The sequence below is a fragment of the Tympanuchus pallidicinctus genome, unplaced genomic scaffold, assembly GCF_026119805.1.
Source record: "Tympanuchus pallidicinctus isolate F22 unplaced genomic scaffold, pur_lepc_1.0 scaffold17, whole genome shotgun sequence".
In the NCBI taxonomy this organism is placed as follows: domain Eukaryota; kingdom Metazoa; phylum Chordata; class Aves; order Galliformes; family Phasianidae; genus Tympanuchus; species Tympanuchus pallidicinctus.
The window spans coordinates 15,656,700-15,679,630 of record NW_026294690.1 but is presented as its reverse complement, the minus strand read 5'-3'; the positions used below and the strand labels follow the sequence as shown (position 1 = coordinate 15,679,630).

Sequence of the window (22,931 nt, the reverse complement as noted above, 5' to 3'; positions counted from 1 at the left end):
CAAGCTGGTTAGGAATGCTTCTCAGAAGTTTGAGGAAAGAGGAAGGAGGCTTTTTAAAAATTACTTTTTGTTTTTTAATTAATCAAGTGATACCAGTGGTGCATTCAGGTCTGAACGATGCGTTGTGAGAGGCGAGTTTGACGTCACACCTAACTCTTCTCTAACATCATCCAAGCTGAAATCCATCTTACTGTATCTATCATTTTTTTCTGCCCAAATGGGTTGTTTTCTATTTCTCCTTCAATATATGCAGTTCTCATCATTGCTAATAGGAGTTACACTTGCGTAGGAAGTCAGAACAAACCCCTTGACTTTCCCAGGCTCTACAGAGAGCTGTGAATATTAGATGTTTGTATTTTGAGCGCTGTATAACTTGCAGGCTTGTCCTGGAGATGAAGCTTGAGTCGATCCAGTAGTGACTGGGAGGGAAGGGAAAGGGGAAAGGAGAAGCAGAGGTGGAGAAAAGAGAGAAGTGCTACTCCCTCAATTAATAGAAGACTCACCCACAGATCCGAGAGAGGGGGCGCGTGGGGGGTGGGGAAAAAGGCAAAGAATGACCGCCTTATTTGCTTATTCTCGAAAATAAAAATAGGTGTCGACTCATACGGTCTCATATCAATATGTTATCATCAACAGACAAGTCTATTCACTATTGTTTCAGTTGAGTAAACAGTGGTGTAAGGGTCAGCCGCGCTCGCAGGTAATTGTTAGTGCGCAGACAGTCCTGTCAAGCATGTTAGCTAAAAATACATCCCACACTGTCACTTTGCAAGGTGTTTGAAAATAATAGCGCAGATAGAGCAAAACAGGACATAGGCTTGTGTACTGACCTTTCTCTTTGTTTAATTTGCTCGGAGGTTTAATTTCAGGGGACAAGTAATAATTGAATACGTCTAATAACTAAATGCTCATTTGGGACAGAATCCATCAAAATGTAATTGGCGTTTGGTTCTTATGAAAGGAAAATGACGTGGCTTTGGAGAAGCGGATGTGTCCTAAGAATATCTGATCACTTAATGTATAAATTGAAGCCTCTTTTATAATATATATTAATTGCAGATATTTAAGGATTTTAGCATTTTTTTGTAGTGAACCGTTACCAGAGACCAACTGTTTTTGTTAATGCTACTCTCAGAAAGGCGGGGAAGGTTATTGGTCTGTCGTGCAATAATTTACTCCTCTTTGATATGCAAACGATCCACGGTGAATATAAAAAAATCCTATCAGACTCATTTCACAGTTCTTAACCACTTAGATTCTCTGGAGTCTATCGCCTCATTAGACCAGTGCTCTCCAAAGCTAGCATAATTAAAATCTTTAACAGTTTAGCAAAGTAAAGATGTTTGGCTGATCACGTTGAGATGATTATCTATCCATTGTATTCTAAATGACAAAAATAAATTAAATTTAGACCTTGGCATTTTTTATTATGTGTTTCAAATGAATATAATGCATACTGCTTTTTTTTTTTTTTTCCTCCTATTTCAGTTCCTTAGGTTTGGTGAGATGTGTGGCTATTGGAGCTGCTGCCATACACTCAGAAAATGGCAGATTTCCTCAGGATAGCTCCAGTGCCACAGTTTGCCCCAACAAGGAGCAGTCAGCCAAACCATCTCAGCGCACGCTGATGAGAGACCTCTTTAAAAACATGCAGACTTTTATCATTTCTTTTGGTCTGCATATTTAAGTGATGCGTCTCTGCTGCTCATTTTTTTCCAAAGCCTTCTGAAAGAGCACTGAAATAGTCTTCGCTTTGAGAACCTGACTTGTCTGATCGTGTCACAAACGTAAGCTTTATCCAAACCCGTGATCTCAGGGGGAGCCCATGCCATGCTGACGTATGTGTCCCTGTGCTCCAGGCTCCACTTCATGCCCATGGAGTTGGCAAAGTTCTCGCTCGCCCTGTCTGCTGAAAGCTACATGCATGTCCCAAGCCTGGTATCCATTTTGGCACAATAGAAAACAATTTTTTTATGTATTTCTTGAAGCTTATTTTATGTTTTCGTTTTACTTTTGAATGGCTCATTAGCATTGATCTAAGAAATGACAGTAATAATAGTGTTACTTGTATAGAAAGTTATACAGTTTTTCAGTAGACACATCCATCAATTAAGTGAGCAGTTCGAGAAACCAAAATTAATGAGAAAGATAGGTGTGTTAATGAAATAATCATAGTATAATCAATTTGACTGTTAAAATTTGAAAAGCATTTCAGGAAGACAATATGAATTCATAATTTATGTCTAAAAGTGATTAATAAAAACTGTATTTAATAACAAAGCTATTTGTCATCATTTAAAACTTAAGCACAAAATTAGTCATATTGTGGTTCCTGTTGTCATAATAATAAAGCTGAGGGGTTTTTTTCCCTCGGATCTCCCTTCCTTTTAAAAACAGTTAGGCAGAATTTACTTTCGTTAAACAATAGAAAACAAGCTGACATGAGGAGCAGCCCTCGGCCGCCCTTGGTTTGATCTTGGGGATTTCTGCCCGAGTGGGGACTGGGCCCTCTGCTCCAAAAAGGACAGAATATAACAATCACCCAGCTGCTGATGGGGGTGTTGTGTGGTGTGGGTCTCCTTCCCCCAGCCCCAGATTTTGCCTTGGAAAGGCGTTGCAGGTAGCACCCCACAAAACACAGCAGGAGATGTGCAGTGTTCAGGATTAGCCTTCAGTTAATAAAAAAAATTACATGCGTGCAAACACACACACACAAAACTAACACTAGGCTTTGTTTACTGACTCTTTGATTTAATTACTGTTTGAAGACGGCCGAATTAGCTGTTAATTGATTTAATTATCCAATTTGTTTGTTTCAGGCATGATTCCAACAGAACTGCAGCAGCTCTGGAAGGAAGTGACAAGCTCGCACACAGCCGAGGAGGCAGCCAGCAACAACCACAGCAGCCTCGACCTGTCCACCACCTGCGTCTCCTCATCCGCACCGTCTAAGACCTCCTTAATAATAAACCCGCACGCGTCAACCAACGGACAGCTATCGGTTCACACTCCTAAACGGGAGAGGTAGGTGCCAGCAGAGTTCCATCCATCCTCGCGTCCCGTTGTGCCCGAGATCAGGGCAGAGTTGTTGGGAACAGTGGCCAACCGCCTCGGCCTCAATATTGTCCTCCACGTCTGATTTTGGTGTGGTTGAACGGAGTATGCTCCTTTTGTTCAGGTCTTTGTGGCTTGTTAATTGGATCAATGTGGGCACAATTAGCTAATTAAAAGAGCATTGGAGAAGTGGGGGGAAGTGTGAAAAGAGTAGCTGCTTTTTTGCATCACTGGCGGTGTTACTCTTGATGTGCTTTGGGTTTGCAGATGGGAGGTGAGAAGAAATCAGTTGGTCACTACAGGCTGTTGTGCCACACGTCATCCACTTCTCTGCCAAATTTCAGTGCCCAGCTCATTTAAGACATTTACCTTTCTTCTCTGTATTTACTTGCTTTCGCAAAGCAGCTTGGACTTGAGTTCACTAGGTTTTCCTAAAACAAAGTGCATTTTGTAAGTGCTGATAAAATTAGCTAACTGGTGTTGTTTGGCTTTTAGAAGTGTGAGTTAATTTATACGTGCTAGTCTTGCATTGTTAGAAGAAATGGCTTAAATCAGGGGTTGTCTGTTGACGTGCTTCTCAGCGCGGGCTCCGCTTTATTCCCGAGGATGCTTTATTGCAGGTTTGTTTCTTTACACCCCCAGATTTCACTGAGGCGTGTCTAACAACATAACTTTTGCTTGCGGTGAGATAGACGGGCCTGGGCAGCAGGGCTGCAGGCGGCAGCGACGCCGACGCTGCGTTGGAGGAGAAGGGTCTCAGGGATCATGTGAGCATCCTCACTGGGCTTCTTTGCATTCAGCAGAGTCCCTTCACCCATCTAGAAACGTTACATCAGGCACTGGTGAAAGCTGGGGTTTATGGAAACTGATGGCTTTGTCTTTCCATCCTCCTTTCTTTCATTAGAAAGAGGATAATGGAATTTTTAAGCCATAGAGTTTATATTTCTGGTGGCCTGAAAGTGGATTGATAGGGAAGCTGTATAAATACCTCTTATATCTTTCTAATATTAAGAAAATAGTGCTGTTGGGAATAGATAGGTTTTAAAGAAGAACACACACAGCGTTCAGAAGTGCTGTGTGTGCAAGGCATCTTTTTCTATCCGTTGCAAGGACGTGTGGCAGAATGTTGGTGCATACATTTATAGTGCATGCAAGTGTCAAAGATGTGATTTTGGTGAAGACTGACATGGGATGCTAAAAACCAATTGATGTTTATTAAACAATTAAGTTCCCTTTCTGCCGCATGCAGAGCTGAACAGGATTGTTTTATGACTCCAATAGATTTTCAACCTGTGTTTGTCCTAGTTTGTAAAGAAAAATCCCATGCAATGAAGTGGATGTTCTTGCAGTGGATGGATGCATGTGTTGTCTGCTAATGACAGTCTAGCTGAGGAAACAAACACTGTTGCTGTGTAGTTTGAAATGCAGAGGAAATGCATGAGTCTACTCTGAAGTAAAAAATTTCTCAAGTACTCACTATCATGCAGAACTGAATATCCATATGTTTGAGTGCTGTTGTGTAATTGTGGCCTGGAGGGAATTGGGATCTACAAACAGGGAGATACATGTGTTTTTATTAGCGAAGTTCCAACTAAATGAGCTAGGAATGCATAAACATGCCACAGTATTGTTTGAGACTGAATGAGGTTAGAAGACTTAAGATCTTCTGTTGTTGAATTGGTATCTGCATTGTTAAAGCTTGTCATTATACTTTACTTACATTTCTGTTGAGTTCTCTTCAATATCAAAGTAAAAAATAGGCATATTTAGGAATATGAGTAAGAGGGCTACAGACTTTGCTTTATCTTGCCTCTGGTGCACTGAGGGTTTGCGCCATTTGCTGCAGTGATTGAATTAGTCTTTATCCATAAGTAGAGCAGGAGACTCCAGGCAGAAGAATGCCTCCTGATGCACTTAAGGGTTGTGTTGCAGTCTCATCAGGCCTCGTGGTGCCTGCCTGCTTTTCTTATGATGCAGGGGAAACACCTTGTGGTTTGGATGTGTTTCTTTCTGAAGGGGTATTTTGTGTACAGACAAGGCATTTGAGGTGGCAAGTGTGCAGGGAGAGAAGCGCAGGTGCATTGCAGTGTTGAAAGCCCTCAGGAGGTGAAGTTTTAGCTCGGTTACAAAAGGGAGCATAGGCCCAGGCAGAGCTTTGGTTGCCTTCTGATTGCAGAGATTAAGGCTGGAAATAACAGTGGATCTGGTGGGAGCGTGGCTTGGCTAGGCTTGCAAGCAAATGTGTGCTGATTCCAGTGCCCAGCTTGTTCAGCAAAATGGCTGAGCTGCACATACAGCAGGCCCCAGCCCACCATCAGGTCAGGGGCAGCTGTCGGTTTTGAGTTTGCCACTTCCCTTACCTCCTCCCTAATGAGCCAGCTTCCTGCATCCATCACCCCACGATGGAGAGGCAGGTACAGCAGGGTTGGGCACCTGCTGAGCTCCCACAACTTGCTCACTTCTGTAGCGTTTTGTGAGATGTGTGTCGTGCTGCTGCCCTGCATCAGGGGGCTTATTGTGACTTAATTCACCCCAGCATCATTGAGGGGCAGAGGGGTGGTGCGGATGTCTCTGTTGCTTATGCAGCACCAGTGGAGTCAGCTGTTAGCTCCCATCTGATAGAACCAAGAGCTGTTTATTTGGATTTAAACAACAGTAAAAAGCACACAGTAAAAGCTGTAAGTGTCCTAACAGTTAACCACAGCCACATCATAACGACTGCCCGGCAGCCATAAATAATCATATACAGGTAACATTAACTTTTAGGGTGTGCTGTAAAGCTGTTTCCCCCCACCCTCTTGGGCTTTTGAGAAGAAGGAGTAGGCTGCAGGAGGCAAGTTGGTTATGTGGGAGTTACTGTCATTGCTGTCATTGCTGGGTTAGTTCCGGCTGTGTTTTATGGGGTTCCTGATCCCACTGGTTCAGACTGTGAGCCCTGGGAAGCAGGAGCCACTTGTCTGACTGCAGTGGCAGCAGAAGTACCTGAGTGAATGTCATCAGCAGGCAGGAACTCAGCTGAATATGTTGGGTGTAAAAGCACATTTTTGCCATAAATAAGTTTTAAGATAGCAGGGGAACTGCAGTAATTGGCTGCTTGGCGGGCCCACACATTGCTGTGCCACACCAGCCCAGTGCCACCGTTGTGCAGGGTGAAGCTTTGGTCCCATGCAGCTCTGGGACCAGAGCTAAGAGATGAGAAGTTCCCCTGTATGGCATGAAGCTGAGGTCGCGAGGTTGGCAGAAGTCACCCTGGGCCATGGCCGTACTGCAGGGCAGCAAAATGCTCCAAAGCAAAAGGCAGCCTCTGCTTGTTTGCGTGGTGGGGATCATGGTGCTGCTCTTGGGCTGCGTGTGTTCTGTGTATGTGGCTTTCACAGTAATGAAATGATTCCAGCTATAAATAATGGGTTAATGCTTTCATTCATTTGGGTTTTAAATGTATATTACATCTATGCTTTTGCCCCACATTTCGCCCAGTTCCTGTAAGTAGCGGCAGCAGCAGCTCTGGGGTTTGGTGCATAGCAATCTGTTAAGGAGATAAATAATCTGCTTTGGCATGACACTCCTACTCTCCTCTTTAATTTGTCTTACACAAGGAAAATTATAATTAAATCATTCAGGGTAAACCCTTGAGTGTAGAGAAGGAAAAAACACACTTTGGTAAAGATTGCCAATAGAGACCAACTTCCCTGTTGTGCCGTGCGGAGACATTTATCAATATTCAGCACTATTAAAGAGAGAACATTTCGTGTGATTTGTGAGGCGGATGCCAAAGCTCAAATCAAGGCTTGTTAAGATCCTTTCCCCATGCAATCATGGGCATTCAGCATCATTAGAATTCAGCACTGACTGCGTGTTTCATGCTTTGATTTTACTCAGACAATTTAATAATGTTTATTGTGCTGATTATATATATAAATTCACTCAATGCAATAAACATACCTCAGACATCAGTACCCTAAGGGAAATATTTAGTTATAGAAACTTGTATTCACTCAGGATAAGCAAAAGTGAGACCATAGTCAGCATACAAACCTCTCATCATCTTATCAGCATTTGGTTTACTTCAGTAACAAGCATTTTCTCTCTCATAAGTAAATAAATACATATGGGCAGCCAGTTAGGTACATCTGCTGTGATTAGCAATGTCAAGGACAGGACCGTGTCATTCCGTCCTGTCTTCCTTAGGAAAAGCTTGTTCATTTTCATAGGAAAAGCACAAAACAGAACTGATGGATGTGTGATAACTTTGAGGTGACCGTGGCCTTTATAAGCTCAAAATTACGTCCCAAAATCTCCAGCAATTCCGTGCTTGTCCCCTAATTGTTTGTGTCCGTTCCTACCCTACTTGAGCCTTGACCTAGGCAAGCGGACATCTCAGGGAAGATGGATGAGATAAGCGAAGGGGTTTTTAAATCACTTCTCCTTGAGAGGTGCTGCAGGAGGAAGGAGTCCAGAGAAAGCTCCGAAGGGGAGCAAGGTGTGGGCATGGCAGGCCATTGATCCGCTGCCTCGGCTTAGTGCTTTGTGTCGTGCTGTTGCTATCTTCCGTGCCAGCTGATCCTCCATCAAAATCCCAGGGCCCTTAGATGAGGGCATTAGGATTGGGCACAATTAAGAAGTACAGATTTTGGTCCGTTATTAATGCTTGGGATGAAACGGTTCAGCCTGCAGTCTATATGCTCCCCTCTTCTCCTGGCCGGCAGTCCCTGGCTCATTCTGCTCTGGTGCCAGCATCACATTGCTCGGCCCTTCCGGCTCCTCACAGCTGCTGGGCGATGTGGGCTTGCTGAGCTCTGCCCTCAGCACAGCTTCTCTGGGGAGGTTTACTTCAGATCCAGAATCGGTCACGTGAGGCCACTTGCATCAGTCTGTCCGGCAGATCTTCTGTCACCCGGTGGCTTTCAGAGAGTTGTTCTACTAAACCCTGGGAACTCAGTTCTAGTTTACTTGATGTCTTTTTCCCCAGTGGAAGCTGCTAATGTAACCGTCTCTAATTACTCGGTGCAGCACGTGGCCCGTGGCTGAACGAGGGGAGTGCGATGCTTCCCAGCCCTCAGGAATCTGCCATCAGAGCTCCTGAACGCCAACGCTTCGTTGGTTCCTGGTCACATGTAATAGTGATCAGTCGTACGACTCCAACCACTAAGCTGATGTATCAGAAAGCACTTAAAATAGATTGGGTGAGCCTTGGCAGACGCACAACAGAACTTTTCCAAATTTTAGCATATGTATTGTTTTATTCCTCCATCTGGCCAACAGATCATTGTTTGATATCTGAGTGCTTTGCATATCTCCTCCCTTTTCTTGCAACTGAGATACTTACACGTGTGTTTAATACAGCTTAATGCTATTTTTACATACCAGAGGAATAGCTGATGGCTTTCTGTTAATTGCATGCACTTTGCAGTTAAACTTTTATGAAAACGTTCCTGTCTAAATACTTGAAGTCCAATGAAAATTTGTCCTTCTCTTTTATTAGAGGTGTTTATGTAGCAGTCTTAAAAAAGTGACCTGGTTTTGTTTTACAGTGCGGTGGATTCCTGCTTTTTTTATTTCCTCCAAATTGTCCTTCCTCAGTGTTTGCTTGTGGGACCAGGCTGTCCTGAAGAGCTGAGCTGGGATCTAACAGAGAGCTGTGCAATATTTTATCGTACATGTCACAACCTGAGTGTGGAAAAGAAACACCCTTGAAAATGGCATGAAAGTAGAGAAGTTAGGTGATTTTTGTGCAGCTATTTTCTCTGCTCCTCAATAAAAAGCAAGCAGTTAGCCTGACAGCTGTTATATCATGTTATATCGTACTGCTAAGATATTGAGTAGCATTTAAAATAAAACGCCACCATTAAGCTGTATAAACTTTATCCGTTTCACTATGGTTTAATGGAAAAAAAGGAGTTTTTCAATAAAATGACATCATTTTTCCCAGGTTGTAATGTTCACTTTACAACTGTTTTTCTTTAATTCAATTTATTTTACTTTTCTTTTTCTTGGCATCCCTTTTTTTTCTTACAGTTTGGAGAGGGGAGATCTCCTCGCCGAGCATCTGGGCACTGCTCAGACCCCTTTCCCTCCTCCCTGGAGATCCCATGCTAATCCAGAGCTCTATTTTTGTACCTCAGACAGACTCGTATTTCCAGCGCAGCAAGAATGCATTGAAATTTGGTTCTGGGGAGGGATGTGCAGCTCTTCCTGCTGCCCTTGGAGGAAAATCGTGTTGCACTGCTTGTGCTTGTGTAACACCACCAGGTACTTCTCTGTATTGCCCGTGCTGGTGAGGTGTGGGGGGATCTGGTTTCTCTTGTGCTCACTGCACGGTGTATTCCTCTCATTAAAGCATTGGTAGGAGCCCGGGCAAGGGAGCTGCTAATGTGTGTGGCAGCTCGGCGTTCTGGGTGAATACAGGAGGCATCTGTTCTTTGGGGATCAGTGTCAGGAACTGAGCAACAGATCCGCCGGCCAGAGAATTCTTTTAACTGTGATTTTCCTTTTTGTGTGTACTCAAAAATAACATCGTGATGGGCCCTTAAATACCATTTCATACACAGAGCACAATTTCCACAGCACAGGTGGTGCTAATATAGGACAGTCCCCCAGGCACTTGTCGCCAGGAGTTGTACAGCTTGTTCAGTGTCTGCATCCATATGGCAATCTGTCCCATTCATAGAAAGACATTGTAGCTGTGCCTGTGGGTGCTGTGGTCAATGTAGTGTAAAAAGTAGATTTTAACTCTCGGCAACCTATGTTCTGCTGTTTGTTTTATGGTAGGATCCAATTTATAACGTGGGGGAAAAAATCAGCTCTGAGCGAATTCCAGAACAATCTTGCTGGCTGCAGTTTGTGTTTATTCTTGGAGCGCATGGTTAATCAGCAGGTGCACCAGCCCTGCTCCCAGCCCCGCTCTAATGAACAGTTTACAGGAAGTCTTGCTCGGAAGAAACATTTTCGTCCTTGTTTATACCATGAATTAACTCAGAAGTTGCGAAGCTGTAAACGATGTTAGCTGGCTGTGTGTCTTACTTTTTTTTCGTACTACTTTTTCATTTCTGGGCACACGTTTCCTGGCTGTGCTGTGCTCAGGGTGGATGCTGCTGGTGGTGGCTGCCCCTCAGAGGGACAAAGTGCAGCACGTGGGCCCTCCCAGAACGGGGGACTGACTGCTTGGTGTTGTGCAGTGATTCAGGAATAAGCAGGAGAGCATGGTTTATGGCTGCTCTGGTGTCTGTCATTCCATTGCCAAATGTTCTGCTTTAGTGTGACTATTTGTTATGCCTCTTAGTAAACACAAACAAATAGACGCCTAGCACCTGCAGCAGCATCTGATATTTACACTACCTGTATGATTAAGTGTGCTTCCCTGCGGAAACAGGCGTATGTCCTTTAGATTTTTGTGCTTTTGTAAAGTAGCGTTCGTCAGGGAAAGCGAGCAGCAGGGAGAAATCAGTGACTAAACCGTACTTCTCCTTTAGAGTCACCATTTATCATAATTATTTTTACAAACATTTTCCCAAACGGTGCTTCTTCAGCTGCTGCAGGACCGTGGTGGGGAAGGCAGAGCGCTGAACTGTGGCTCTGTATGAGATGTGACAGTCACCTTCTGTGCTGGCCTCGTTGTGCCTGTGGGACAGTGGTGGAAAATACCAAAGTGCGTAATCCCTGCTAATCATATCTTTGGACGTCTCACTGGTTTTGTAGGAGGGTGAAAGACTCGCCTCAGCTCCAAACGTAACGGAATATAATGGTGTTGTTAAACAGGAATAGCTCTTGTTTCCCAGTGTGTGAGTTTAAATGTAACAACAGCATATAAATTACAGTAAAATAAGGTTGGCAAACAGGATCTTGGTACAAAGTATGTAGGTACGGTTGTAATGTTACACCTCAGACCCATTGAAGTTCGAGGTCTAATCCTGTGTTTTTTAATCTCACATGTGTTCTTAAAAGCCTTGCTGAATCTGGGCCAGAGCCGTGGCAGTGCCCCCTCTCTCTGCCCTGCTACTCAGGCCTGGAGGGAGGATGGGGGTGTGCTGAAAGTGTTGCAAGAATACAGGCACTCCAGAAAGTGGTAGAATCACGGTTTTTTTCCTAATTAAACTAAGATACTGAATCAATCCATTTTCATCTGAATATATTAGGAGACTGTTCGGAGAGGAATAAAATGAGATCTAACAGGGATAAGTACAAAGTAGCCCAGGTAGGAAATAGAAATTCCAAACTGCCTTCTCAAAATGACACGTCAGCCGCTCGGCATCATTTGTGTGGGAAATGACTGAGGCATAAGCTGGGTTGGGAAATGCAGACGGGACGTTCTGTGCTGTGCCTTGGTTAAAAAGGTGAGCACGGTCTCAGGAGGTGTAAACACGCGTGTTGCATCTGAGTCCTCCTTTTTCCTTCCCTCCGTTCTGCAGAACCAGTTAAACCACAATTAGAGTGTGGTGCACAATTGGCCACTCTCTTGCGGAAAGGATAAAGAGGAGCTGGAGCAAATACAGAGGAGAGCAGCTAGGGTGATAAAGGAGTTGGAGGGAATAGGCTATGAAGACAGATTAAAGGGAATTAAAGATCTACACCCTGGAAAAATAGAGGCTCTAGGAGGATGTGATTATGGTATGTAAGTACATGAAGTGATGCTACAAAGAGGAAGAAGGAAAAAAATGGTTCTCATTAGTTAGCAATGCTGGAATTTCAAATCCAGCGTTTCAAATCATGTGCGTCTGGGTGTATTTGATGTACTTTTCACTACAGTACTGAGGCACAAGGTTGAAATAAAAATTGGAGTTTTAAATAGTACAGAAACTTGTTAATGCTAAATTCAAGTGCAGGGATGGAATTTCCACCTGATAGAAGTGACGGATTCGACGCTGCATTTTTTTCTTTCAAATAACCCAGCGATGCACTCCGCACCTCCGTGGGTGTGTTGTGGGGCAGTGGCAGCTCTGGTGTGGGGTGGGATGCAGGGCTGCCCCTGGAGGAAGCACCGAGTACGGTCAGAGCACCAGAGGGTCATAATGTTGATTAATAATCCAAACCATCCGTTCGTAGATTAAAACCAGAGGATGATGTGTTTAATTATCCAGTCTGGTTGTACTCGTGCAGTGTGCTGTGAGGGTGGGGGTGGAAGAGCAGGGGAATATGAGCCAGATTTTGTCTCAGTGCCACTGCAAATGCTCCAGCACTCCTTGCAGCAGGCAAGGAGAGCAGTGCTGCAGCAGCAGGCGGATGTCAGGCAGTGATTCTCGGCGCATCGCTGCTCCTGTGTTACAGCAGTGGTGCTGAGGCTTTGTCATTTTTTTTCTGCACAAGTATACAAGTTAGCACACACCGATTAAAAGCAAGCATTTCAGCCTGTGGGCTGCAGTTTTAACCTGATTTGTCTTAAATTGGTGTAGTCATTTAAGACGTAACACACTACTCCTGTTACTTCCAATAGAGCTTGATGTAAAATACGAGCTGCTTTTAGCCCTCGATCTGGATGTGGACTAAAGCAATGAGGAAGGGGAGAAAAAGACTTTAAAAGCAACCACAAACGTGCACGCCAGTTCTAGGAAAAGCTGCCACTGGCCATGCACATCGACTGCCACCTCTCTGAAACCCTCAGCTCTCTGCTGAGCTTCATCCTGCAGTGGCGAGGCATTTCCCCTGCTCAGGCAGTTCTCTCCTCAGATCAAATACCTGCATTCTGGCTGATGCTGTTGCTGGGATGGAGGCATGAATATTTAGAAGTAACCCAGCAGAGTGTGTGACTTAATACTCTCCTTGATGTATTTTTTTACCTTTTTCTATTTTATTTTATTTGGCTCGTGGATTAGGGAGGAAAGGGGTGCCAAGCCACCCTGGTATGAATTCAGAAGGATTTGCACAAGTGCAGCTTTACTGCAAAACGCATCCTTATTCAGGTGATCCTGTCATGAAGAGAGGAACATGCATTCGGGTATGGCTGTTTGCTTGTTGGTGGTGACTTAGGAATCAGTTGGTACAAGAATTTAATCATCACTTCGTTACCATTTAGATTTTAAACGCAGCAAGCATGTCTGACTGAGAAGATCTTGGCATTTCCAGCAGCGTTATTCCTTCTGTGCCTTGTAGTGAGGGTTAGAGTTCCCCAGGCACCATGAGCACTGCAGACCTGGCTCGGTTCGGGCTGTGCCTCACCTCCTCTGCTGTGGGATGGGGTTGGGATGTTCCCATACAGGTCTGCGGTCGGGGCGTTGTGCTGAGCCCCACGCTCCCACCCAGAGCTTTCACAGCACCTGGCAAAGATGAGGTCACTTCCCGTTGCCCCTACAGAATAAAAATAATAATTAAAAAAAGGCAGTTTGTGAGTGCTCTGCTCAGACCTTCTTCCAGGAGGGAAGGAGGAGATGTGGTATTGATTTTTTTCAGTGTGCAGGTGGCTCAGGCATGTTCTCTGCTCTGATAAAACGTGAGTAGATGCTTCATAATTGTAACAGAAAATCAAGGATGCTTCTCTACGTCTCTGACTTCCCCCAGCATTTTGGCAAAGATCATTGGCCTAAGCAGACATGGAAGAGAGACAGTGGAATATGAACTGTGTCAGCATCCTGAATATTTAAGACATGGTCCACTGTATGGCAGAAGTATTATTGCCGAGGCTTCTGCTTGCTTGGTTTTTACATCCACCCATGGCTTCTTTGCGAGTGTTGACAAGCATCGTACCCAGTTTCACCTGGTTGGTAAGTGTGGGCTAAATTAAACCATCTGGAGATCCCTGGGCTCAGGGAGCAGCGTGCAGTGGTGAAAGCAGAGGCACAGATCCCTCTCCCCTGTGCAGAAGGTGCAGGCGCTGGGAGGTGCGTGGCCCTTGGCCCAGCCTGCCCCGTGTAGCCCCACAGCAAGCTGTAGGCAGCAAGAATTAGGTGGACCTTTACGTAGTTTGCAGCTTCCCACATGGATTTTATTACTTCGTTGTATGTCATGAATAGGCTGACTTACGCAAGAAATTTTACTTGCCAGAGGCATTTTTGTTGTGCTTTGATGTAATATCGCTGCACTATTGCATTATTTGGAATTAATTCTATTGTATGTTAAGAATTTTGTGTGCTAATAGCAAGGAGGATGAAAAGGACGTATTCTGCATTGTACATCATTTGTTCCTTCGTTGTGTTGTTACAAAATTGCTTCCACTGCAAAGCATTGCATCACCAGCACCCAAGCAGGGATGTGGGATTTTTGGAAGGAGAGGGTGATAGAAACAGAGATCTACTCCACTGTGTCATTAGAAATCAGACCAAAACTTACTTCTGCTTGCCAGCGCTCAGCTCCTCTGAACATGTGTTTCTGCAGTGAGACCAAGGATGCGTCCAGGTCATAGAAACTGTGCTTCCATGCAGACCAGGCGCAAACATCATCAAGCAATTAAAAAATATGTGTTCGTATTGTGCCAAGAGAACTGTTTGTTTATCTTTTGGATTAAAATCTTCATTTTCTACCTCTGTTTGCTTAAACATTGAGTACTTAGATCAGTTAAAGCAAAACAGAGTTCCGCATTGATTTCCACTGGCTGTGGATCCTTTGTGCACTATATGCGCTCCGGCATGCACCGCCCTTTGTTTTGTTTTGAGGTGCTTCTTAAGGCTCTACCAGCGAACAAGTGGCAATCCATAACATCCCCAGAAGCGAGATGGATAAAATAGCAGTAATCTGATAGTGACACTTAAAGGTCACCAGAACGCACGACTGAAAAGCCGGAGTGGCATTGCGGTAAGCAGCTTCAGAAAGGTGCTGCCCACTGAGGATGCTTGCATTTTTCTTTCAAAAAACCCTAAGAGGGTTGGTTTTTTTTTCCTTTTTTCAAGTGTCAGTTGTTGGTGAGTTTAAGTAGTTGCTCTGCTCCCTTGCATGGCAGTGGGAGCTGTACGTAGGTGCTAAGTATGTCATGCTCAGTGTCCTGTTAGCAGAATGACCTTTAAGTTCCTGTTTACTGGAACTTAAAGCCAGCACCAATCTTCCTGGTTATTGACAGCGCTGGGCTTCGCCATGCTGAGCACAGCGTACAGTTGATACTCTCTTGGTCATTCAGTCATTTTCTTTGGACACAATACCAGGGTATCATGTCCTGCATAGTTTGTCTTGTCTTGTGCAAGATCCCTGGAAAGAAAAGAGATTTGCACTCGGATTTAAAAAATAAATACTAATCTCAGTAGGACTCTTTCCGTTGACTTGGCCATGGCCTTCAGGCTCTTGTGGAGAAACTTTAAAAAACCCTGCTGGGGGTTTAAGCCATGTGACTGCTGTTGATATTATAATGAAATTTACAGTGCTTAAACCCCACAGGAGACCGACTTCTTACTTGGTGTCATGGCATTTCTGTGTTCATCTTGGTGTACGAGTAACGCGGGCTGCGTAATTTAATGCACTAACGTTTTTTGGGTTCTGCCAAACAGGCTGAAATCGTAACTCTCATATATAGTCTTTAATGGAGTGTTAACATGAAAGCCTAATTCCTCACACTTCGCTTTATTCAGAGATGGAAGCAGATGACAAAAAGCATCATTTTCTGAATTATTCCCCTCCAAAGTGCGTGGAGGGCAGTTGACCACGTGCTGTCTGACCTGAGTGGACAGTGTTCCTTCAGCCATCCTCCTTCTCTTCCAACCGAGGGAATGTGCTGAAGTTCTTTTCTCATTTACTTGCAAGGAATGCGTCGCTCCCTTTGTTCTTTTTAAAAACTCAACAGATAGAGCCTCTCCCCACTCGCATGTTTTAAAAACTGATTAAGTTGAACCAGTGAAATACTCCCTTATGGAGCAAGTCTTTGTAAGTCTTTCCACCTACAGTGTTTCTTTAGGAAATTAGCTAGCTGATGCATTTATTTATGCTTGAAAAACTATTCGGAAACTGTCAGAAATAAGATTTTAATGAAATAATGAATTCGTTTCAAGTACATCTCGTAATACCTCTTCCAGTCTGATCTGTACCTTTTTTCTTGTAGAGGAATTAAATTTTTTTTTAAAAATCCTTCCATTATCTTCAGTTTGCTGTTGGGCCCAAAGAGAATCCAGCAGGAATTTCACAGGGAACTCTCTTGCATTTCAGTTCACATGTTGCCTGTGCTCTGCAGTGCTCTATCCAGTGCGTATGAAACAATACAAGAGCAAAATTTTGTGTGCAGGCAGATAATGCTATGGAAAGAGAATAAACGGCATTTCCACATGTGTATAAGCATAAAATGGCAGAAAGTAGGTGTTTATCCATAACGTTACCTGTAATCTGGGATAAAATAAGTCGTAAAAGCCACACCTAGATGCTGGTATGTGTTCATATCCTTTGTGTATGTTTGAAGTTCATAATATGGCACAGACATACTGTTGCAGAAAGATTTGCTGTGGAAAATAGATACGTGTATAAGCGTAAAATAGAGATTTCAATATTATTTTGACATTTTATGTTTAAAAGTCATCTAAGGTTATGGAAGATGTTGCAAAAATAATTCCTTCACTTAAGAAGTTTCCATGCAGAAGTTGAATAAAGAAGATATTTTAGAATATGGTTCATCAGTCAGTGTAACAGATACATTTCCCTGAGCACCACATGGCCTGGATCAAAGCGTCTCATGACTTGGATCAGTGCAGCCAAATCATTACGTATTGATTGGAATCCCGCTGGAGGATTAACCCCTTAGTGTTCATACGAATTTGTTCTTTAACCCTGGTTTCAGTAGTCAGAAAGCTCAGCGACGTTCCTGCCAAATCTTAGCAAGGTTAACAGCCCCCACTAACCCCTCGTGCTGAGGAACCCTTTGATTACACGGTTCCTTTTTTATGATGAATTTTACATTTGAAAACGTTGGTGAATATATTTTGCGGGGATGTAGGAAGCCTGTGCTTGTGCAAAGAAACAGCCTGCAAGAGGAGAAAAATGGGACTGACAAAAAGCAAAGAGCAACCAAAAAAAACCAAACCCACGCACAGTAAATAGATGATGTGGTGGGAAAGCCAAGGCTTGGTGCTTTTCGCTGTCTGTAGTGGGGTGGTGCACCTTGGGCCCAGCTGTACCGTGTTCGAAGAACAGACCGCTGTATGGAGATGACTTCTTTTCCCAATTAAGTTGAATTGTAAATATGCAATATTCAGACATTCCTCAGCAAAATATCAAGCAGGATATTAAGCAGGTCTGTCAAATGATTTCTCCCCCGTCCGTGTTAATTTAAATTCTTTACAAAGCTTTTAATTAATGAATGAAATGTAGGAGGATAGCTAAGTAAGAGTGACACGTTTCACTCTGCAAATGCTATTTAATTCTGTTTTGAAAACCTGTGTGCAGAGTCAGGTGGGTACCATGAGATGTTAGGGCTGTTTCAGGATCTGTTGTTTTACTCTTTGTGAAGAATAATTGGTGCGGTACCTTCAGTTACAACACTTGCTCTCTTTTTTCTTTCTCCCCTCCAGTTTATCCCACGAGGAGCACTCACACAGCCATCCGCTCTATGGACACGGCGTATGCAAATGGCCAGGCTGTGAAGCAGTATGTGAAGACTTCCAGTCGTTTCTAAAGTAAGAATGGATTTTTGGCACTCGCATTGTACAGAAAGCATGCCTTGAAATGTTGTGCGCTGTCACTCACCACGGGTCTGATGCAAAGCCCATTGAAGTCAACTGAGAGCTCCCTTTCACTTCAGTGGCTTTTGGATCAGGCTCAAGAACGTTTTAACAGGGGATAGTGAATTAGCCCCATGGGGAAAGTATGGTCTTGCTCAGTGTATTACTATAAAACAGATTGTTTGCGATTCTGCAGTTGTTTTTTTTTTTTAATTTCATTAATTTTTAAGTTGCAGTATTGAGAATGTAAACAATGCAACCTTGATCTAACCTTGATTTCAGTTTAATTTAGAAATTTAGTCTTAAATTAAGTCCATAATTGGACAGAATTGCAGAGCATCACGTGAAATTTAATTTATGTCAAATAAGTAACTGATGAACAAAGTCTACACAACTAAAAATAAACTATAATTAAATTAATTGGGCCCCTGCAGTTTGCTGCAGACCTTTCCTTGCTGCCAAAGAACACAATTTTACACGTTGCATAAACAGTGCATTATGGACTAGTACGTGGTAATGTGTGCATCCCAATGCAGGGAAGGACCAACAGAGCTCTAATAACTTGCACATGGCTGCTTCACAGCTTAATCATCAGCCTCACCCTTCTGAGCTGTTCCTACTACAAAAGAGTTTTCTGTCTGGGTTGATCACCAGGTACACACGTGCTTCTGCTGCATCCACGTTCTTGAGTGTTTGCGCACTGGTCTCTTTGGAATGATGATGGCTATTCAGTTGCTGGATCTCAAAAGTGACTGTGATTTAAATGCACAAAGGGGCAAATTCTCCCATTTACAGTGGTGATCTCATGAAGTTAGTCCATGTAAGTCTGTGGAATTCATCAGGGTAGATAGGTAGAATTGGTCCCAAAACATTCAGCTGTATCTTTTCTTTCTGCAGCAGTTTGTAGGTTTTCATGTGAGAACAAGTAGCCAGCAGAGAATGTCAGGTGATGAGGTACAGGCAGGTTTTTGCTCTCAACGGTGTGGGCAAGTTCTGCTTCCATTGGTGAAACCCTCCTGAATTCAGTAGGTGCTAGTCGTAGTATAAACCTCTGTTACAAGTCAGGAATGGTACAGTAATGAAAAGGTTCTCATTACAAGAGGATTACAAAATAAGAAGGTACTAGTGATAAATTTCCATGAAGGGTGGCCTGCCTCATTTCTTTTAATTCATCCTGTTGTTCACTTAAGTGAAATAAATGCTAATCTCTCCATACTAGCCAGCTCATTCATATTCATGCCATACCATACCGTTTAGACCTTTAAAACAATTCTGTTTTTTATGGCAGTTAATGCAAGGGAAAGATGCTGTGGTAACCTTACTGGAGCAATCCGTGTAGTTGAGTAAGGTCAGATTGTGCCACCTCTGCTTGCTGTGGTAGTCCTCTGTTGTAGAGTAGAAGTAGATCTCCTGGTTCTAGCAAGGTTTGTTGCAACACAGTGCGCAGCTTGATGTGACCATGTGTAGAAAATAGAGCAGTTGGTTGAGTCACATGGTGTGAGCGGAGACAGGATTGGTTTAGATGGTATTCTGCGGAAGTTCTGGTAGACCCAGACCACCAGTCCATGTGAAGGAGTGTGGAGAGCCATCAGTAGGGGAAAGTAACCTGGAAGCCATTACAGGCCAGGCTGGACTTGAACCTGTTCTCAGCAGGAAGCGGCTGTGGCTGCTCACGGCTCCAATAATTTTAGTTATCGCTCACATTTTCATGGCAGTGATCTTTGTTCCCCATCAGAACTTCTAGCAGAAGTGTGTCTCTCTTAAGCCCGCTGGCTCACACTTGTTTTCTCATTATCCAAATTCTACAGTGTCCAAAGTCCTACTGTTCAGAGTGATGCTTAACCCTAAACAAATGCAGAAATAAACGTCCTGGAGGAGCAGATTGACACTGTTAGAAGTGAGCATTTCTTCATGAAATGTTACTGTAGCCTTCCAAGTCTCTTGTGGAGCATCCTTCCTTACATTATTGACATTCAACAAAATTCATTACTCAGTGAGAAGGTAACAGGTAGATGCTCGAAGTTTCTTTCTGGTACTCGTGCAATCCACAAGTCCCTTTTGATGGGCCCCTCAAGAGAAAAGCTCTTGTTTACAAGTGAAATACAGCCGGTGTATCTATTCAGCATTGCTTAATTTCACTTACCTTGGTAAAAAGGCCTGTTAGAAAAAGCAGAGAGGAGTTACGTGTGGAACGAGAGCCTTGTATGCCAATAAAATGATTCTGCAGTTAAAGGAGAAAAAAGGACTCACAGGTCTAAAACATGGTTCGTTTCTTTTCCTCCTGAGGAAGAAATATCATAACTGTTGGTAAATCAAAAACAGAGATTTGACACTCTTCTGTGATCATTCTGTAGTGTTTGTTCCCAAGGTGAGGTACACCACAGGGCCCTTGATTTCAAAGATAAATACTGTACAAATAACGATCCTGGTTGTCTTTCACTCACAGCCAACAGGAGGATGCTTATCAGAACCAGCAGATACTCCAACTATTGTACGCATTTATTTCCCTGTTTCTTTTAGAAATAAGTTGCAGTTTTAGCGTTGTTTTTTAATCTGTCAGCCACTGGTTGCCATGTGATGTGGCATCAGTTAGAGCTAACTGATAGCAGCGGGGGCAGCTGCTAAGCCTAATGAAACAGGAGCACCCCGCATGGTCCCCAGTGCTGCCCGAGCCTAAGAACACAAACACGGCCAGTGGCAACGCTGTGACCTGGTGGCCTTCTGCCAAGCCTTGGGGAGCAGGGTGGAGGCTGGAGGGGCCACACGTGTCTTGTGCCTGAACCAGCGCCCAAGTCTCAGTCGGCAGCGAAAGAAGCAATTAGAGAGACTTTCCTTTGGAACCGACTATCTGTGATCTCATTTGTATGTCTTTAAAGGCCATTGCAGAGAGAAGTATGCCCCTATATGACAAGTTGTTTAGGAAATCGCTGCTGGAGGGAGGGTGGTTCGTTCAGAGAGGTATCTAGGCATCCAGGGCATAAATTGAAGGAGGAGATGGAGTATGGTTTTATTTTCCCTTTTATCTTTTTGTTGCTGTTATTTGATTGCGGTTTGGATGCGTTTAATCATGGCAGCACCATGTTAAAATCAAATATACTCCTTAAATGAGAGATGCAGACCTTTGGAGAGATCCTGCAATCCCTAGTGCAGTGATGCTGGCAGGCTGCTTCGTGCGCATTTAGCTGATGAAACCAAGGAGAGTTTATGTGAAAGAAACTACTAAGTGCACTCCCTAATGTTTTCACAAGTGTTTTTATCATGGTAACATCTTGTTTACTTTAGTTGCCTGCCTAAAACTACTTGGAACATGTTAAGAAAACATTTCGAGAAAGCTTCTACAAAGAGGCTTTTGTTTAGCAGCAACTGTGAGACTGCTCAGCTCACAAAGGTGTTAACTTTCAACCCCTTAAGCACTTCCACATGAAATTCCAGCAACTATGTTTGTGGTTTTGGAAAAACAAAGTGTATATTAAAGAAACCAGGTATATGCTAATACATGTTGAAGTAGGCCGGAAATCATAAATTGTTTCAAAGGCATTAATTGCTCTGTCATTTTGCGTGTCAGAATGTGCCGCAGCGAGCTCATCTCGCAGACCTCGAGGTGGGCAGGGGAGCGGGGCGGCCCTCCTGGACCCTGACACCCCAACCTCCATCCTCCCCAGCCGACACGGGGGCTGCGGGCAGCGGGGCCGTGCTGCCCACGGTGCGCGCGGGGAAGAAAGCGGTCCTTCCAGTTCCCAGACGGTCGCCTATTCCGAGCCGCTGTTGGGATTTCGGTGCTACAGTTTCTTTTACAACATCCTTATTAACCTTTCTGACATTGTGCGGAAGTTCAGGACCTCTCCAGGCGCTGCGGGAGGAGGCCGGGTGGCCCAAATCCCACAGTGCCCTCTAGTGACACCTGGCATATCGGGAGGAAGGCTTTCCAAAAACGAGCCCGAGGAGCGTCCGCGCGCAGCCCCGCACCGACCGGCGTGGCGTCCGCGCTGTGTGCGGACACGGATGCTTCCGCCCTCCTGGTTCGCACTGGTGTGAGTGGGGCGGCTCTCGGCCCGCCGTGGCGCATTTCATGTCTTACGGTGCTCTGCGTTGATGCTTCACCTTATAATTTCCGGTGTGTAATCAGAAAGCATTACTTAAGAGACGAGGATCATCTTTGTTTCAGTCTTTTATTGACACTGTCTACCGTATTACTGCTGTGTCTAAATGGTAAAATTTATTATTAGCAATAGTGTCACAAAAGTCTGAGACAGCGATTTTCCTTTCAATAAAAGTAGTTAAAAACCTTTTAGAAAATCCATAATTTTGATTGCTGGTACTTCATAAATGTATAACTGGTACTTTTTAGCTGTCTCTTTAGGGAAAAATGAGTTTTATCACCTGCAGTACCTGGGTTAATGAAATTGTGTGTTGGAATTTAGCCAGAATGAAAGATGAGATCATTCGGTGGCACTGATATTGGCAACAGGTCTCATAAAAGGGTTCGGCTCTTTTTAGAGAAGTGTCCTTAGCGTTTTCCTCTTTTTTTTTCTTTTTTTTTTCTTTTTTTTTGAGGACGGAGGGGAGATTCGACGTATTTGTCATGTTTTGTAGTTTCTGTGGTTGTAAGATTTTCATCTGCTGTAATATCCCAAAGCCAGCGACCTAAAAGCTTCCAACAAAGGCCAAGGGAAACACAGCAGTGTCCGTCAGTGCCCAGCAAAGGAATTTTCTTGCTTCAGATTTCAGCTCCAGTTACTGTTGCAGCCCTTTAAGAATCACAGCTCTCAGCTCAAATTTGAAATAATGCTGCTTCTTTCTCATGGTCCTCTGTGTTTGATTGTTTGTGGATATTAGCTGTCCAGGAAATCCCATACTTACAGATATAAATCCAAAATGATCTTGTTTTTCCGCAGCCAGCCCAGGATGTATTAGACAGTTATGATGATTTGTTAATTTTTGTGACCTGTATTTATTTTATGTGTGCTGTATGCTTTCAAGGAGGGAATCGACTGTCGAAATAGGCTACTTTTGTCAAAAGGGAAGCTCTTGACTCTTTCCTTTTAAGCCTTTGCTTTCTTTACTTTTGGAGAGTTCTGTGTGTGCACCTCCATATGGTGGTAAACAAGGGCTGCATTGTGCCCTGACATATAAGCTTAAACCCAACCCTGTTATTGAAGAATCTTTTGAGATGTGTGAGCTGGGATTCTTGAAAGGCTGTCAGGCTTGGGTGTCGGTTTGAAATGTGCCTTGAATGTATAACTCTGCTTTCATTTTAATAGTGCAATATTTTTTTTTTCTAATGTAATATTAATCGTCACCCATTTGTGGTAAAATTTCTTC

At 43.7% G+C, this 22,931-nt stretch overlaps 1 protein-coding gene across 15 annotated transcripts in view; it reads left to right on the top strand.

Annotated features, from left to right (window-relative positions):
• The window catches only part of FOXP1 (forkhead box P1), a 341,592-nt gene that overhangs the window by 278,180 nt on the left and 40,481 nt on the right, over positions 1-22,931 (top strand). For all 15 annotated transcript variants that reach the window (XM_052678944.1, XM_052678948.1, XM_052678951.1 and 12 more), the window contains 2 exons: positions 2,820-3,024; positions 17,460-17,564. In XM_052678944.1, coding sequence (XP_052534904.1) covers positions 2,820-3,024; positions 17,460-17,564 — 310 coding nt within the window. The remainder of the gene's footprint in view (positions 1-2,819; positions 3,025-17,459; positions 17,565-22,931) is intronic.